The following is a 16,673-nucleotide window of genomic DNA, read 5'->3' as shown; positions in this document are numbered from 1 at the left end:
GGGGTTCTGCCAGGGGTCCTGGTGACTGCTTCTGTGCAGGTTCCAGGAGACTCAGAGTTAAGCAGAGTCAGCCCCGCCTCCATGGTCCAGCCCCCGTGTTCTCTCCTCTCCTTTTACATGGAGGTGGCTGTCGTGTGAGGAGGATGTTTCCAGTGTTAGCTCTATTTCTATCCAGGCTTCGCCTGATATCTCCCAGGCACGTCCTCACTTTACTTAGCCCATGAGCATGTTGAGTGGGAGTCGAGCGGCTGTGTGCCTCTGGCCACTGAACATCTTGGTGCCTCAGATCTGCCCTGAGGAAGAGAGGAGGGCTGCCTGGAGGAGGAGAAAGGGCAGTGACTAGTCCCAAGCTACCCGTGTGGTGACTGCCATGAGGGCCCGGCCCCTGACAGCCATCTGTTTGCAGGCTTTCCCCACATCTTCCTGAGGCTGCTGATGAACCCACTCTTCATGCTGGTGGTCCTGGCCCAGTGCACCTTCTCCTCTGTCATTGCTGGCCTCTCCACATTCCTCAACAAGTTCCTGGAGAAGCAGTATGGCGCCTCTGCTGCCTATGCCAACTTCCTCATCGGTGAGTCTGGAGGGTGGGGGTGCTGCAGGAGCTGGGGGGCCCTGCCTGGGCCCTGCCTGCAGGAGTGGCTGGGCCCTCCTCCACCCATCCAGGGATGGGCGAGGCCAGACCGGACACAGACAAGAGCCAGAGGAGGACTGGCCCAGAGGAAAGAATTTTAAGGACATTTTTCCTGGTTAGCAATCTAGAATGTTCTTGGCAGATCTCTGGGGCCCCTATCATTCCAGGCAGGGGTGGGTGGAGGCTAGGGTCTGCCTTCCTCCCCGTCAGAGGGGCTGGAAACCTGACAGCCTCCCAAGGCCCTGACATCATCAGGGCAAACAGAGGAAAGAGAGAAGGTAGAATTTGGGGTTAGGCAAAATGCCTTGTGGTTTTTTTTCCTTTCTTCACCAAGGACTCAGATACATTCACTTGGGTAAGGAATATGTGGCCCAGTGATTCTGCATCCTGGCTGCACTTTAGGATCCCCTGGACAACTTTAAAAAAATACAGACACCCGGGCTCCCTGCTCAGTCAATGAAAGCAGAATCTCTGGGTGGGGCCCAGCGTTGGTATTTTGTGCAGCTGACATCGAGAGGCACTGATGTGGTCCCACCAAGTACCAAAGGGAACTACAGAGCCCAGTCCCCAGGTGAGCCTGGCCATATGGATGTGGCAAGGTGGTCAGGGCACTGGCTGTGACCTCACCCCTTTAACCTTCAGTCACCAGCTAGCACATCAGACAGGGACACCACCTTGGGACTCATGTGGTCACAGTAAGAAAGCAATGAGGGCCCAGGTAATGAAAGGTGCTTAATAAATGTACCTTCAACCCACATCCCTCTGGCTGCAAGGACTCCACTTGTTTCTTTATTCTTTGCACAAGCAGGGCAATCTGCTAAGTCAGGATAAGTCTGTAGATGTGCCTGGCAAACAGTAAGCGCTCAGTTAATGTCAGCTATTACCACTGCAATTGAATGTATCAAATGTTCCTTCAAGTAGCCATGCCCCTTTGTCCATGGTTCAGCTCAGCATCTGTGCCCTGCCCCCACTCCCAGTCCTGTGCACCCAGACAGGTTCTCTTTATCTGTAGGTGCTGTGAACCTTCCTGCTGCAGCACTGGGGATGCTGTTTGGAGGAATCCTCATGAAGCGTTTTGTTTTCTCTCTGCAAACCATTCCCCGCGTGGCTGCCACCATCATCACCATCTCCATGGTCCTCTGCGCCCCTCTCTTCTTCATGGGATGTTCCACCCCCACTGTAGCAGAGGTCTATCCCCCCAGGTAATGGGAATGAGAGGTGAGAAGATCCCTTTTGCTGAGGCCAGAGCCTGGATCGGGCTGCCATACGCTTTCCTTTCTGCTCCCTCAACTCTCTTCTCTCCTTTTCACTTTTTGATCTAATCTCTTACGTTGCAACTTAGAAAATGAAGTCTTGAATCATATGCTCAATTATGAGAAGAAATCTGAGGGTCCTAGGGGGCCAACAGCAATCAGGGTCAGGGCTCTGTTTTTTAAGAAGCACCAAAAACTAATGAGTTTGGTTTAAGGATGAATCTGTAGGGCTATGAGCCTCAGGAACCAGGAAATAAGCTATGTTTAGCCTCAGCTCTGTGTCGGCTACAATTACAAAGTATCCTTGAGCTGCTGCAGAAAGATGAGAGAAGGAGACTTGAAAAGATCTGGGAAAGAATAATGAAAATGATGGCAGACTCAAAAAATTAGGGCAGGTGAGGAAGAGGGCAGGTAAAGTATACCTGTCAGTTTGCATAAAGCAATCTGGTCCCAGGTTTTAAGTCTGGCTTCATGTTCAGGAAGAGCTTTAGAGGCCCATGAGGGGAAGGTGCTGAGCAAGGAGCATTTATTTTTTCCTGGGTGCCCCTTCCAACCACCTCTTCTTTTAGCTTTTGCCTAATGAGGTTGCAACATTTGGAGAAACTGTAACTTTCAGCCTTGGTGTTTTCTCTTTTTCTTTGAAATACCGTCTTTTGTCTTTGGTGGGTGAAGGAGAGAAGGGGTACAAGGGAAGGGAGGGTTGCTCAGGGCAGGAACCCCCACCCAGTTTGTATTGTTCTGCAGGCTGACTATGGATTGAGAGAAGCCGAGAAGACTTTGAGCCTTCGGGTGGTTCTCACTAGGAGCTTTTTTAAAAAGATTTATTTAGGGGAGCCTGGGTGGGTCAGTCAGTTAAGTGTCTGCCTTTGGCTCAGGTCATGATCCCAGGGTCCTGGGATCAAGCCCCACATTGGGATCCCTCTCCCTTTGCCCCTCCCCCTACTTATTCTCTCTCTCTCTCTCTCAAATAAATAAAAGAGAAGGAGAGGGAGAGAGAATCTCCAGCAGACTCCTTGCTGAGCGCAGAGCCCAACACAGGGCTGGATCCCAAGACCCTGAGATCATGACCTGAGCTGAAATCACAAGTCAAACGCCTAACTGACTGGGCCACCAAGGCTCGCCCCCCCCCATGGGGAGTTTTTAGCACAGGGCTTTGTCATCAGACTGGGGTGAGTTCTGGCACAGTGCTTTGTAGTTGGCGAAAGTTACTTTTCTAATCTTCAGTTTTCTTGTCACGAGAGTTGTGATGGCAGCATGAAAAGTCTTGGGCGCTTTGCTTGGCACATAAGAGATACCCCATTAATGTTAACCATCAGCAGTGTAATTATTTTAGCAGAGCCCTGGTCTGCGATTTGTCAGCCTATCCCAACCCCCTCTCCCCCGCAGAGAACAATCGTGACTGTCAGATGAGGAGGATGGTAGGAATGGTGAGATCAGCTGGTGAAACCCCCTGGATTGTGGTGCAGGGGGGATGCAGTGACCAGGGGCCCCAGCCTTCCATCAGCCCAAGCCCGGGCGGAGGAAGAGAGAAAGGAAGTATTGTCTGTGACTTTGGTGTAGCATCTGCCATCTCTTTGATTGGAGTCCTGGTTGGGTGATTGGTTGGTTGTCGTAATGCCTTTCTGCAGTGTGGGGTTTGCTGACCAGGTCTTTCTGGCCAGCACTTGATGGTGCCATGAGCACTGACCAAGCAGGGCATTCACCATTGGCTCCAACAGGCGTAATTCAGATCCCAGGGTGGCGCTGGCCCAAGACAAACGGAGACACACAGGCACACGAACCAGGCAGGGAACTCACGCTGGGCTGGCGTGGGGAGGTTTTTCTTTGGTCTTGCTTTGTTTGATTCCCCATTTCCTGTTTTGCTGGCAGGACATCAAGTTCTATACATCCGCAGCTTCCTGCCTGCCGCAGGCACTGCCTGTGCCCAGACTCCATCTTCCACCCAGTGTGCGGAGACAATGGAGTAGAGTACCTCTCACCCTGCCATGCTGGCTGCAGCGACGTCAACATCAGCTCTGTGGCCTCCAGGCAGCTGGTAAGGGCCAGAGAAGGCCCGTGGGGGTGTCTGCGCTCAGCGCGTGCCTTCTCTCACCACTCCTCGGCTCCAGGATGGGCAGAACGCCACCCGCGCCTCACTCACTCCCAGCCTCGTGGTCTCTGGGCCACACCTGCCCTCTCTCCACCTCTCCTTCCCTAAGGTCATGACCAGATGCCTACAGCCCAAAGTGAATTAAAGGTTGGCTGATGTTCAAAAAAATTCACATTCCTGAGGCCCAACAATGCTCAGAGCAGAAACGAGCCAAAGCAGTCCTTCAGCTGAGGCCTTAGAGTCTCATCCTGATGGATCCTAAGGGGCATCTCTGGGTCCTGCATCCTGCCTGTGTGGGAAGCCACAAGGACAGGCCCAGAGAAATTGAGAGCAGAGGGTCTTCTGTGATCTGAACCCAGAAGGTTAGAGCTGGAAGTGTGATCTAGGGCATTTGGTTGAACCCCTCAGCCCTGATGTGTAGCTATACAACTGTCCTGAAGTCATGCAGCTATTTAGGGGCGGATGTGGGACTAGAACCCAGGACCCTGCCTCAGTCTGGGGCACATCTGTTCAAGGTCATGTATCTGCTGGCCACCGGCCTTCCACTTGTGCAGCCCACGTTCACTGGGCCCACGAGGTGAGGTTCTACCAGCCCTCGGAGGGCTACCGCTCCTGACTTCTAGGGTCAGCCAGCAGCAAACCAAGTCAAGACATCTGTTCAGCTGTTCAGCAAATACTTAGTGAATAGCCAGCAGAGCCACGGATGTTGAGGACTCAGACAAGGTCCCTGCTCTCGTTGAGTTTGCATTCTATCAAATAAATGTACAAGGTAGTTTTAGAATGTATCCCATGCCACGGAGAGACTTAATGACTAGACTCTCTAGTTCCTGGGGGCCTCCCTGCGGAAGTGACATTAGAACTGAACAACCAGAAGAAGAAAACCCTAGGAAGGCCTGGAAGCAAAGCCTTCCAGGTAAAGGAACAGCAAGTGCAAGGCCCAAGGGCATGACAGAGCCGGGCACAGGATAAAGCAGGGAAGGCCAGGGTTGGCGCTGAGAGGCATGTCACACCCAGGGCAAGGCTGGGCGGGCCGGGCCCTGGAGTTGGATGTGCCTTCTCCTAAGAGCAGTGGGAAGTTCGCGCAGTTCTGCTAAGGATGCCCTAAGGAGAAGAACGTGCCTCATTCCCTTAAGCCCGTGTGGAGGGCACAGACAAGGCCAGCCCCCGCTTAGCACCCTCCTCTGAGAGCACAGGGCAAGGCTGCTCCCACAGCCACCTCCGTGGGCCGAGGGAGGACAAAGAGCGCAAAGAAGATGGTCTCTCTATGGCCTTCTAGTCGGAGGAGTCTGTGGTGGCTTCTGTGGTTTTCTTATCTTTATTTACTTCCTTCTGACTCGTCTACTTCCAGAAATCATCTCGATAGGTTTCCAACAATAGCACAAATCCATTAGCATAACATCAAGAAAAGACAGTAAATTATATAATAAATAAAGATAAGAAAACGCATTCTTCTCCTCAGGGCCGCCCAAGGCCAGTTGTTCCAGAGTACTGCGCCATATGGACTTGCAGACTGGAGCCAGGGGCCTCCTTCCCTAGGGTCCTTCACGGACAGGAGTTCCTCTCAGGCAGGAAGCTCTGGCAAAGGCCTGACAGATGAAGAGCTTCGTGGGTTCCACTGGGTTCCCACTGCTGTCTCCTGTCTATCCCATCCTTACCCTCCCTGCATGAAGCACACAAACAGCAAACACAGCACCCACAGGACCACTGAGGCAGTGCAGAGGGCGGCCTGGCCCCGAAGAGAGCCCTCCCGGCCCCTGGTCCCAAGCTGGGTAGGCCTTGCCTGGCGATGGGGTCTGCATGTCCTGCTGCGGGTGGAACTGCGGGAGGGGCCCAGCCCCTGCTCCATGACCGGTTTTGGTGAAGACGGTTTTGATGGCCCAAACAGTGGTCAGAGGCGGTATCCCGTGGGGCACCTCAAAAACCTCCCCAGGTCTGCCTGCTCTCCAGCCTCACACGCAGCATTGCCCAAGGGACTCTGGCTGGAGCTGGTACCGGCGTTTAAAATGTGTGGTGGTGCGGATGATGACAGCAGATCTCCCCCCTCCCCCTCCCTCTCCTTTCCAAGATGTATCTGAACTGCAGCTGTGTGACCGGGGCGTCCGCTTCAGCCAAGTCGGGATCGTGCCCCATCCCCTGTGCCCACTTCCTGCTGCCGGCCATCTTCCTCATCTCCTTCGTGGCCCTCATTGCCTGCATCTCTCACAACCCACTCTACATGATGGTTCTGCGGTGAGTGCGCCTCTCAGTCCCCCATGCCCCCAGCTTCTGTCTCTCCTCCTTTCCTGCCCCTGAGAGACCCCACCCCCGGGAAGGCAGAGCCATGAATGGCTGAGCCTCCGGGAAGCCAGGCTGCCTGGCTCCACATTGTGGAAATGCCTGAAGATTCACTTATGTTTAAATCCTGAAAGAACTAAGAGGAAGGAAGAGAATTCAGTTAGATGCACAAAATCCAGGGGGGGAAATGTGGAAAGTTCAGAGACAGAATGAGGGCTTTGAGAAAGGATGAAAATAAGAAAAGTGTGCGAGGAGCCAGGACCAAGTTCTCAGGTCAGAAGAGAGAGGCTGGCCAAGGTGGCCCTTACAGTGGCGGTGGAATGCCTCTGAGGTTTTGAGAGGGAATTGACCCTTCCTTCACCTCACCCTCTGCCAAAGAGAAAACAACATTTCAGCCAAGTTCACCTAACCCACCTCTTTCCTGTCCTCACCCCTCTTGAGAGCAGAGAGGGAAAAACACAGGATCTGGATTCCCAGTGCTAGGGTCAAAGGCCCAGCTCGGCCGTACACTGGCTGGATGTCCTGGGATGTTGCCAACCTCAGTGAGTCTCAGTTTCCTCATTTATGAAGAGGTTCATGATATTGACCACAAGGGATTGGTGTCAGGATTACCTGATAAATTGCTTTGTAGATGTAAGGTAAATTCTAAGAATTATTAACAGCTGCTATTGACCACAAGGGACTGGGTGTCAGGATTACCTGATAAATTGCTTTGTAGATATAAGGTACTCTATATATTGGTTAATTATCACTATTAGCCAAATTCTAAGAATTATTAACAGCTAGCTAGATGCCAATGACCTATTTTCCCCAAAGGCTAGGAGATGAAGAACAGAAGCAGCCACCTGTCAGGGCCTGGGATTTTACCCTATTGACAAGTTAGCTTGCAAACTACCAAGCTCCTATTTTTTTTAAAGATTTTATTTATTTGACCAAGAGAGACACAGCGAGAGAGGGAACACAAGCAGGGGGAGTGGGAGAGGGAGAAGCAGGCTTCCCGCGGAGCAGGGAGCCTGATGCGGGGCCCCATCCCAGGACCCTGGGATCATGACCTGAGCTGAAGGCAGACCCTTAATGACTGAGCCCCCCAGGGACCCCCCAAGCTCCTATTTTTTTACTGTTTCAAGAATGCTGGCAGCAGACAGGAGACTCCTGGTTCAAAGACAAAGGCCTGTTTCTCACAGGTGCATGCAAAGAGCAGGAACTTTGCATCATTTATCCTTGTGCCCCACATCTCATGGAGTGACCTGGAAGACCCAGGTGTATGAGTCACATGCCGTGAGCTTCTGTCACAGTGAGGAACACTGAGCTTGGGAAAGCCACCTATGTAGACCAAGCCTGCTCTTGGTCTAGGGTAAGGTTTTACCCCATGCCTCCAGGTTGCTCATTGCAACCACAGCCCTGAGAAGTAGCCCAGGAAAAGAGCAGTCAGAACCTTGTGTTCTTAGCATATTCTCCAGGAACATGTGGGGATACTCAGGGCCACAGTATATTGCCCCTCCCAACACCATCAGCACCCTCTTTCTACCACTCCCCACCCTATGCATTCCAAACACCGGTGCTTTCATCCAAGGCCCTTGAGGGGGGTTACCTCTTGCACCAGGGCCAGATGGGCCATGGTGGACCCTCTAACCCTGAGAAATATCTGTGGGTGGCCATGATGCGGAGAGGGAACAGGATAAGGACATTTCACAGGGAAGTTGCTGAGCAGCAAGTAGGGGGCAGTCCCTGTCCACCTCCCAGAGGATTCCATCAAGCCCCAGAGCTAGGGAAGCTGTGGAGGAGGAGCATCATTTCAACCACAGGATGGGCTTTCCTAGAAAACCTCTCCCTTTTTTTTTTTAAGATTTTATTTATTTATTTGACAGAGAGATAGAGAGCTCAAGTAGGCGGAGTGGCAGGCAGAGGGAGAGGGAGAGGGAGAGGGAGAAGCGGGCTTCCCGCAGTGGGAAGCCCGATGCGGGGCTCCATCCCAGGCCCCTGGGATCATGACCTGAGCCGAAGGCAGACGCTTAACCAACTGAGCCACCCAGGCGCCCCAAAACCTCTCCCTTTTAAGTCTGATCAGGGGCTGGAGTGAAACTAAAGAGGCTCCAGGATCCCAAAATCATTTAAAGATAAATCCCACTGGCAAAGATGGGAGAATGGATGCAATTTAGTGTGAAGAAGGTGAGCCTTAAAGGTGACCTTGTAGGCGACCCAAGTGTTATTTGTACCCTGGCCCCCAACCAGGCATGGAAATACAGGCTGGGAGGGAAGGTTCACCAGAAATGTGGAAGAAGAGAGTGGTCCAAACACCAGAGTTAGTTCACAGCTGATGAGGGCAGACACCAGGAGGGGCTCAAGTTGTCCATCAGAAGCCGAACTGGGGTGCTCAAGCCCCATTCAGTCCAGAATCTAGGGGCATCTGCCCAGGGACAATGACCAGGACTATTATGAATTTGGGCCACTGGAGGGTCCTGTGGGCATAAAGAGAGCATCCATTAGATGGAGATTTGAGGCACTTTGCATGGGACGGGTCCTAAGTGGGTGCCTCAAGCCCATGAGTATTGCTTTCACTGGGCCACCCTTCAGAGGAACTGGAAGAGGGCCCCTTTCCACGTTGCTAGCAGGACTGTGAGGCCAGAACAAAATGTGTGCAGAGACCTGAACATTACTTCTGAGTTCCCTTCCTCGATGTCCCCTCCGCCCCAAATGCCCTTCCCCCACAGGCACCCCCACCCAGGAGTGTGGGTGTTCAGAGCACGAAAACCCTGGTGCCTCTGTAGGCCACCTCCTGGCTCCCCACCTTGTGGATGGGGTGTCCTCCCTCTCTGCCCCCTGCCCAGCTGGGATGGCAGGGCCTGGCAATACCACCACCAGATAGCTTCCCCATCTCTCTCTGAATCTCCTTCCTCAGCCAAATGCTTGTCCTCTCTTGAGGGAAGAAGGGTGGGGGCAAGACTGGCTATATAATTTGTAGGACCCAGTGCAAAATGAAAATGGGAGGCTCCTGGTTCCAAAATTATTAAGAATTTCAAGACCAACCACAGCAGAGCATTAAATCAAACCTGGGGCCTTTCTGAGGGCGGGGCCCTGGAAGACAGCAGAGGCCCCACACCCACAAAGCTGGCCCTAGGTAAAGGATTCTTTCAGTTGCACACAGAAGCCTATGGCCCAGGGGCCTTAATCACACTCTCATCAGGGCTGTCTTTATTGCTCTTCACACTCTATGGGAGTTGTTCAGACCTGCTGCTGTGAACACACCCTTCCCCATCCTTCTCTCCATTCCCAGCCTCTTTTGCCCTCTGCCTCTTGAAGGGGGCAGGGGCAGCCCTGAAAATCACAGAGGCCAGAGGTTCTCAAATTTGAGTGCGCAACAGAATCTCCTGGAGGGCTTCCTAAAGCGCAGAGGGCTGGGCCCCACCCCCAGTGACCTGATTCTTAGGTTTAAGATAGGGCCTGGGAACCTGCATTTCTAACGAGTTCCCAGGGGTGGGGGCTCATGCTGCTGGCCCAGCGATCAGGAGCACGCGGCCGAGGTGAATCGAGTCAGCCAGCTGGCTGTCAGTCCCCTTGAGGGTAGGTTCTAGCTTGCTCTGAGGCTGGCTGCCACTGACTGAGTCGGGGAACAGCCCCGAGTCCTCTGGCTGCTGACTTCCTATCTTCCTTTTCAGCGTGGTGAACCAGGAGGAAAAGTCATTTGCCATCGGGGTGCAGTTCTTGCTGATGCGCCTGCTGGGTAAGTGCCTGAGATGCCCCCTTCCTTCTTGAGGAGCGGCGCCGGGGCATCTGAGGGCTGTGAGGTGCAGGGAGGGGCTGAGGGAAGCCCTGTCTCATCTCTGCGGTAAGGAGAGGCCGCGCATCATCAACACATAGGCAAAGGCCAAGACCCTATATGGGCGGTTTCCCCGTTACTTGAGGTTAGGAAGGATTCCATCTAAGGCATTAATTCCAAACAAAACTATGTAAGAAAAATGAAAAGTGGACACAGCTAGGATACCTAATAAAGAATTAAAGGCAGGTATTTTTTTCATCTCTCTCCAAGAACTGGCAGTAGGAACAAAACCCTGCATTCCGGTCCCAGCCAGAACAACAGCTGAGCCCAGCCCTGGCTTCCCTCCCACTTGACAAAACTCACTCCTCTTGCCTCTATTCTGCAAATGTTTCTCAGTGTGGGGCCCTCTGCCGGCAAACCCGGCCTACACTCAAGCAGCCCAGAGCCCACGGAGAAATGGAGCCGTGCGCAAATGGTCAGCAATGCCCCCCAGGAGGGCCAGCTGCCTGCGGGGAGCGGGGAACACCCAGCCCTTCTGGGGGCCTGGGCTGGTGGGGGGGTATGTGTGCCCCTCGCCCGCCCTTTCCCAGAGGCTCATGCTAGACCATGCCTTCTTGACCCATCCAGGCAGTAATGTGCAGGCCCTTGCAGTGCCGGGCAAGCCAGGTAAAGAGATTACGTTCAGCTGAGTTTTGATTAAGGACCCAGTGGGTGCCCAGGGCAGCGGGGAGTAGGGCAACTGCAGTAGAGGGACTTTAGCCGCTCTCAGAGTGTCCTTGCTGACCTCCAGTGCTGAAATCCCTGCAGAGCCTGCTGTGCCTTATTATCCGGGAGCCAGGCTGCAGTTGGCCCTCCAGCAGCTTCCATCATCCTTCTGGCCTGTGTTGGTGATGTCCCTTCTGGGGCCTGCTGAGCAAGAACCCGTGCAGGGCCCTCTCCCCCAAAGGTTGGGTGAGGGGTGCAGATGAGGACCGAAGCAGCCTTTCCACGGGGTCTCTCGGTGTCGAGCCCCTTGCTGCCCTCGTCCCAGCACTGCCCCTTCAGAGCCTGCTGCTCAGTCCTATGTTACCGGCATGGAGGATGCAGGGCAGGAAGCACAGCCAGCGGCCAGGATGGGCTCTGAAGAGCTTCTCCCAGACACCTGGAAAACAGCCACTGTCCCACCGCTCACTGCACCTTCCGCCTTGTTTTGTCACTTGAGCTCAAACAACTCGATATGCGATCACGGTTAGAAAATCCGGGCTAGAGGCATTCCATTCATTATCACCCAAGAACGCAATCGCACTCTGGGGTAGAAAGAAGGACTTCACATGGATAAAACCCAGCAAGTTTAAAAATTACCCACTGGGACTGGCTGAAAATGTTTCTGGACTGCGTTTCTATTTAGGGTAGCATCCTTGGTGGACAATCCCTGTGGCCAGTTTCCATCCCCTGCTTAGCCAGAGACTTGGAAATGAGCAGGGTCTGAGTAGAGAGGCTGGTTCTCAAAGGTTCCCACTTATGGGTGGAGCCACAAGCAGATCTCCTCAAGCAGCTTCTCATAGCACCCTCGACAGAGTCGACGAGGCTGTTCTGAGCACAGTGGTTCAGGGTGTGGATCCTGGATGAATCCCTCCGCAGTCCAGTGACTGCCCAGAACTGTAGCTAACAATACAGGGGTCATCCTGAATACTTAACAGAAGGAAGGCATAGCCTCTGCTGGATCGGGGCTCACCACTCAGCTGTGGGGAAGTTCAGCTCTGAGCAGCCAGGGTGTCGGGGGTCTTCTGGGGGGGGGGGGTTGTCTAAGCCAGCCGGGCAAGTCTGGTGTAGTGGAGGAGCATGGGCTTCGAGGAAACTAGGGTTCAAAGGCCAGCCCTGACCCTCTTGGCTATGCAAGCATGAGCTAGCCGTGCCTACCTTCCTCCTCCTTAGAACAAGGGCACCCACCCACCTCCAGGCCCTGTGAGGACGTGAGGGGTCGATGCCCTCAGGAGACCCCTGCCACACGGTGGAGGTCAGCATATCTCCACCTGAGGCCAATCCGATGTGAGAACTAGGTTGTCGGTCTGAGCTGGCAGCTAGGTGACCTCTGTGACTCACTGCCCTGACAGGATGGCTCAGGTCTCTTTTCTCTTCTAAGCCTCTAGTGAAAGAGGAATTCAGCTGTCACAGACAGCGATTTGGCTTTCCAAAGTCGCTTCAGTTCCCAGGGGTGGGGCAGAGCCATTCTCATTCATGGGAACCATGCAAGGGCAGCTGGCGGGGGGGGGGGGGGGGGGGGGGGGCTTGCTCCCGACCTCGCCGGGCACCTCTGCCTGCAGCCCCATGTAACCTGGGCTCTCTGAACTCTCTTCCCACGGATGCCAGCCTGGCTGCCATCTCCAGCCCTCTACGGCCTCACCATCGACTACTCCTGCATCAGGTGGAGCTTGCAGTGCTCGGGGAGGCGTGGGGCCTGTGCCTACTATGACAATGACGCTCTCCGAGACAGGTGAGGGCCCAGCATGCCCCCGTGGCCCGGGGTGGGGGGTGTCAGGCACTGGGCCAGAGCAGAGGGCAGCCATCTGCTGCGGTGCCCCTTGTGGGGGCTGCCAGGCTCCCAAGGGAGAGGCCCAGAGGGGTGCTGCCACAGACAGGGAGCAGGGGTCACTGGTGAAGAGAGCCATGCACGTACTGGAGTGTGTGTGTGTGTGTGTGTGTGCGCACACGCGCACGTGCTGCTGGGAGCTAGCCCCTAGTCTACAGTCCCTCAGGAGAAGGAGTCGCAGAAAGAAGTTTGTCAAAGGGAAAGGGCTAGCTGGAGTCTGAGGCAAGGCCATGGCTGTGGGACGATGCCAGGCCAGCTCCCGCTGCTCAGAGACAGGTGGCCCCATCGTGGCTCACAGTAGAAGTCAAGGGTGGGTGGGCCTACACTGTCTCAGCGGGCCCAAGCCCAGCTGCAGCTTCATTAGTTCTGTACCCCTTCCAGCCACCTTACTTGCTGCCATCATCACATAAACCAGAAACTATGGGGAGAGTGGGCTTGAGGGGGGCTGAATGGTGTGGGGGTGGCATAGACGGCCAGGAGAGGGGTGCCCCAAGAGGGCAGCAAGCAGGTACCCCTCTTCTTCTGGCTCTGCTGGGAGGACTGGACCCTCCAGACTGGCTGGGGCTGCAGTGTTGCCTCTGGCCCTGGGGGAGTCACTGATGCAGGAATGAGGACCATTGAATTAGGAGTCTCATGCCTCCTGGGAAGTGGTCCCCACCAGGGTGGTAATGGATCCTTACCTGAGTAGTGACAGCATATTCCCTGGGCCACTGTGAAAGTGATGCTACTCTTCCTAATGGCCCTGGCCCACAGCACGGCCACAGAGCCTCCACACCCCCTCACTGGTCTCGTCTTCTCCTGCCCCACAGGTACCTGGGCCTGCAGGTGGGCTACAAGGCGCTGGGTGCACTGCTGCTCTTGTTCATCAGCTGGCGGGTGAAGAAGAACAAGGAGTACAACGTGCAGGAGAAGGCTGCGGGCCTCATCTGACCCCTGACCCTCGGCCCAGACACTGCCCTGTTCCAGAAAGTGGATCCTGCCCCTCCACGCCTGCCTGTATTTACTAATGTTAACACATCATTTCATCATTTCCATTTTGTTTTCTAAATAAGAGAAAACCCCAGTCACCATTTGCCCTCCCTGCCTCCGCCCCCACCCCAGGATTCCTTAGGTCCACACTGTGTACCTGGGCTGGGTGGGTACTGAGCTGAAGGGCCAGGTGTTCCCTGGCTCCTTGGGAGGCACCTGTGTGTGCCCAAGCTCTCCTCAGTGCTGGATCCCCCAGCAAGGATGCCCACTGAGGCAGCTCCTGCCCCATCCCCAGCCTTGTGGGTGGGGCTGGTTTCCTAAGTGGAGAGAGCAAAGCATTATCTTCCCAGGGGAAGAAGGGAGAGGGCTGCGTTATGATTAATGGCCAGAGGCAGGCTAGGGGAGGGAGAGCCTGGCTGTAGCCCTCTTTGTGTCTTGGCTCAGCATCAGCGCAGAACTCAGGAGGGACTGGCCTCCTTCCCCTCAGATCTTTGCTTCCTGCCCCAAAAGGCCATTTTGGAAGCTGCCATGTTGGGAAGTATGGCCAACCGGTCCCCTCTCAGTTACCCCACACTCAGGCACCAGAGCAGAGACCAAGACACCCCGAGGTGGGTCATCCAGATGCTGTTCCTGTTAACTCTAGATGCTTCTGTGCTAAGAAAGCCACACCATGGTGAAGACCCAGGGAGGGCCGTGAAGTGATCAGTAGCCCAACCTCCTGCACCCTCTATGTGAGGATGAGACCACTCAACTCACAGTGATGGGAAGACCCTCCCCGAGTTTCCTTGGGAGCAGATGAGGTGGCCGCACGTGGGCTTCCCTGTCTGGACCTCACCCTGTGTGCCAAAGAGTAAAGACAGGCAGTCCAAGATGCCAGCAGAGCAAGTGATGAAGCCGGAGGGGGTGGTGGTGTCAGGGTCTGCCAAGCTGGACGGTGAGCCCATGAAATAGAGGCCAGGTGGTCAGCTTCCCTGGCTCCAGACACGCCTGTGTTCAACATGTTGTCAGCCTCTCCTCACTGCCCCTCCCGGGGGCGTGGGTTGAGCGGCTCCCCTGCTATGTGGTAAAGGTTCAGAGTTAGATGCCCACAAAGGAGGCCTTTCATCAACAAGTATTATATTTATTGCAGACCAGCTTTGTGCAAGGCAGTGCTAGTACATGGCTCTCCAGCGAGCTCTCCTAGGCTCTCCCCTCCCCGCCCCCATCCACACTGGGCCTTCTCCTAGAGTGTGCTAGGGGGCAGCAGCAGGGGTGACACAGCACAAACCCAGAGATTGTCAACAGGATCTTGACCATCTATGTCCCACCAGATGGCCCCTGCACCTAGCCTTTTGCCAGACAGAGACCTGGCTCACCATGTCCTCTGGAGCAGCTGGGAACTGGTTATTGCCACACATGGCTCTCTTGAGCGCCATACCTCTTGGAAGAACCCTCCAGAAGCATACCAGAAGCCATCTCTGGAAAGGGCTCATATGTTGGTAAGGCAAAAAATGTATGTCAGTGGCCAAACCGCCATGAGACTGAAGTCTTTGTGAAAGCTACTGCTACACGTGGCCCTTTTTCCAAAGATCTCACTCAGGAAGGGAGGCTCCATGCAACCTCAGGGGCCAGTTTCAGCATTTTAAGATGGTTCCACTTGGAAAATGATTCCCTGCAACTAATCCTGGTCCTTCTCTCTGTGATTTAACCAAATTCTGAAGGCACTGCCTTCAGCTGAGCTCACGAACAATGAATGCCAACCTGCAGATTCTGGAAGATTGGTTGCCCTCCCAAGGCTTTATTCTATTATGATATTGCTATTAATATATTATAATTTTGCTATGGATATAACTTGGTTATGAATTTGTACTGTCATCTGTATCCATCAGAGAGCCTATAGAACCTGCACTTTCTGGCCAGAGGAAATGCCCATGCCCCAACCACAGGGGCGCATGGTCTTGGGGATCCGAGGTAACGCCACTCTCCACCCATCACCCTGGTTCAGAGCAGGCAGCAGGTGCTTGTTGTTCCTTCAGTGAAGTTCTGCAGATAACCGTCAAAGGCCCACAGTGCTTGGCTCTCAGGAGGCCTGATCCCTGCCTTGAGTTTATATCCACAAGTGGAGTGGAGCACCAATAGCTAAGTCCGTGATACAAATCAGAATTAATATCATAATCGTCTTTGGTCACTTGGTCACAGCCATCCTACCACTTCCCACAGCAAATCTTTTCTGACGGCCTGCAGAGAATACAATGGTGTCGTCTTCATTTCACTTCTAGAGCAAACACTTCTAAAGCTGAGCAAACTTCCTTGAGTTCTGGACGCTCATAGAGGATGTGGTTAAAACACAGCTTCCCAACCCTTCCAGCCAGTCCCCGAGTCTGTGGGAGTGGCACCTGTGACTGGCCTCTCCTGTGAGGCCGACGTGGGTGGTCCCTACACCCTGGTGGTGGGTCATCAGTGCAGCAGAAACTTGGCGACACCCACTTGTGCTTAGGCCACTGAGAACTTTACAGACTCTGTCGGCCTTTGGTAAGGAAAAAATGACAATGGAAGGGGGGCCTGTTAATCTGATTTCCTGGGTGGCTGCCGTCAGGAGCCGGCAGGCATGAAGAATAGAGCTCACCGTTCTGTTAAGAGCATACTACGTACTAAAAGTGGGACTCTCACTCTCCCAGCTTGAGTGTGCAAAAAAATGGCCCAATTATTCTCCAAATCAGTTATGTTTGTTCTCTAGCTGTCATCCTGCTGGCTGGCTGGAAAGTAGCATCGACCATCCTTGATGGTCTGGCCCCAAAGGCATCCACAGTCCCTTGGGTCCTGCCGGTATGAGTCTTTGGTCCCTTCCCAGGCTGAGGCTCCCTACTTGCTCTGCTTCCCCCTGAGCCTGGAAACTGTGCAGTGGCCAGATGCAGGGCTAGGCCCTCCCCCACCCAGCCCTCTGTTCCACTCCTCTGCCAGCATAATCCAGCCCCTCAGGGGCTGAACAAAAAAAGCCAGGAAAGAAAGAGTCTATAGGAAATTTTTACCTCATCCTTCCTGGAACTTCTTAGCACAGGAGTGGGAAAATGCAGTGAAAATCAAATACCGTATCTCCACGAATTATCCCTTTGGCCTAAAGCCCTCTGGGGTGATCCTCACCATAGCCCCAT

The 16,673-nt window shown here is 54.1% G+C and overlaps 1 protein-coding gene across 1 annotated transcript in view; it reads left to right on the top strand.

Annotated features, from left to right (window-relative positions):
• SLCO2A1 (solute carrier organic anion transporter family member 2A1) overlaps window positions 1–13,719 on the top strand; it is an 82,449-nt gene extending 68,730 nt beyond the window's left edge. The window contains exons 8-14 of the mRNA XM_027586383.2: window positions 407–571; window positions 1,644–1,833; window positions 3,754–3,919; window positions 6,039–6,202; window positions 9,904–9,968; window positions 12,354–12,477; window positions 13,383–13,719. Of these exons, the coding sequence (XP_027442184.1) occupies window positions 407–571; window positions 1,644–1,833; window positions 3,754–3,919; window positions 6,039–6,202; window positions 9,904–9,968; window positions 12,354–12,477; window positions 13,383–13,503 (995 nt within the window). The 3' untranslated portion in view covers window positions 13,504–13,719. The remainder of the gene's footprint in view (window positions 1–406; window positions 572–1,643; window positions 1,834–3,753; window positions 3,920–6,038; window positions 6,203–9,903; window positions 9,969–12,353; window positions 12,478–13,382) is intronic.
• The last annotated feature ends 2,954 nt before the right edge of the window (window positions 13,720–16,673 follow it).

Source organism: Zalophus californianus, chromosome 1, assembly GCF_009762305.2.
Source record: "Zalophus californianus isolate mZalCal1 chromosome 1, mZalCal1.pri.v2, whole genome shotgun sequence".
Lineage (NCBI taxonomy): Eukaryota > Metazoa > Chordata > Mammalia > Carnivora > Otariidae > Zalophus > Zalophus californianus.
The sequence above is the reverse complement of the archived record's forward strand: the minus strand, read 5'-3'. Positions and strand labels throughout refer to the sequence as shown.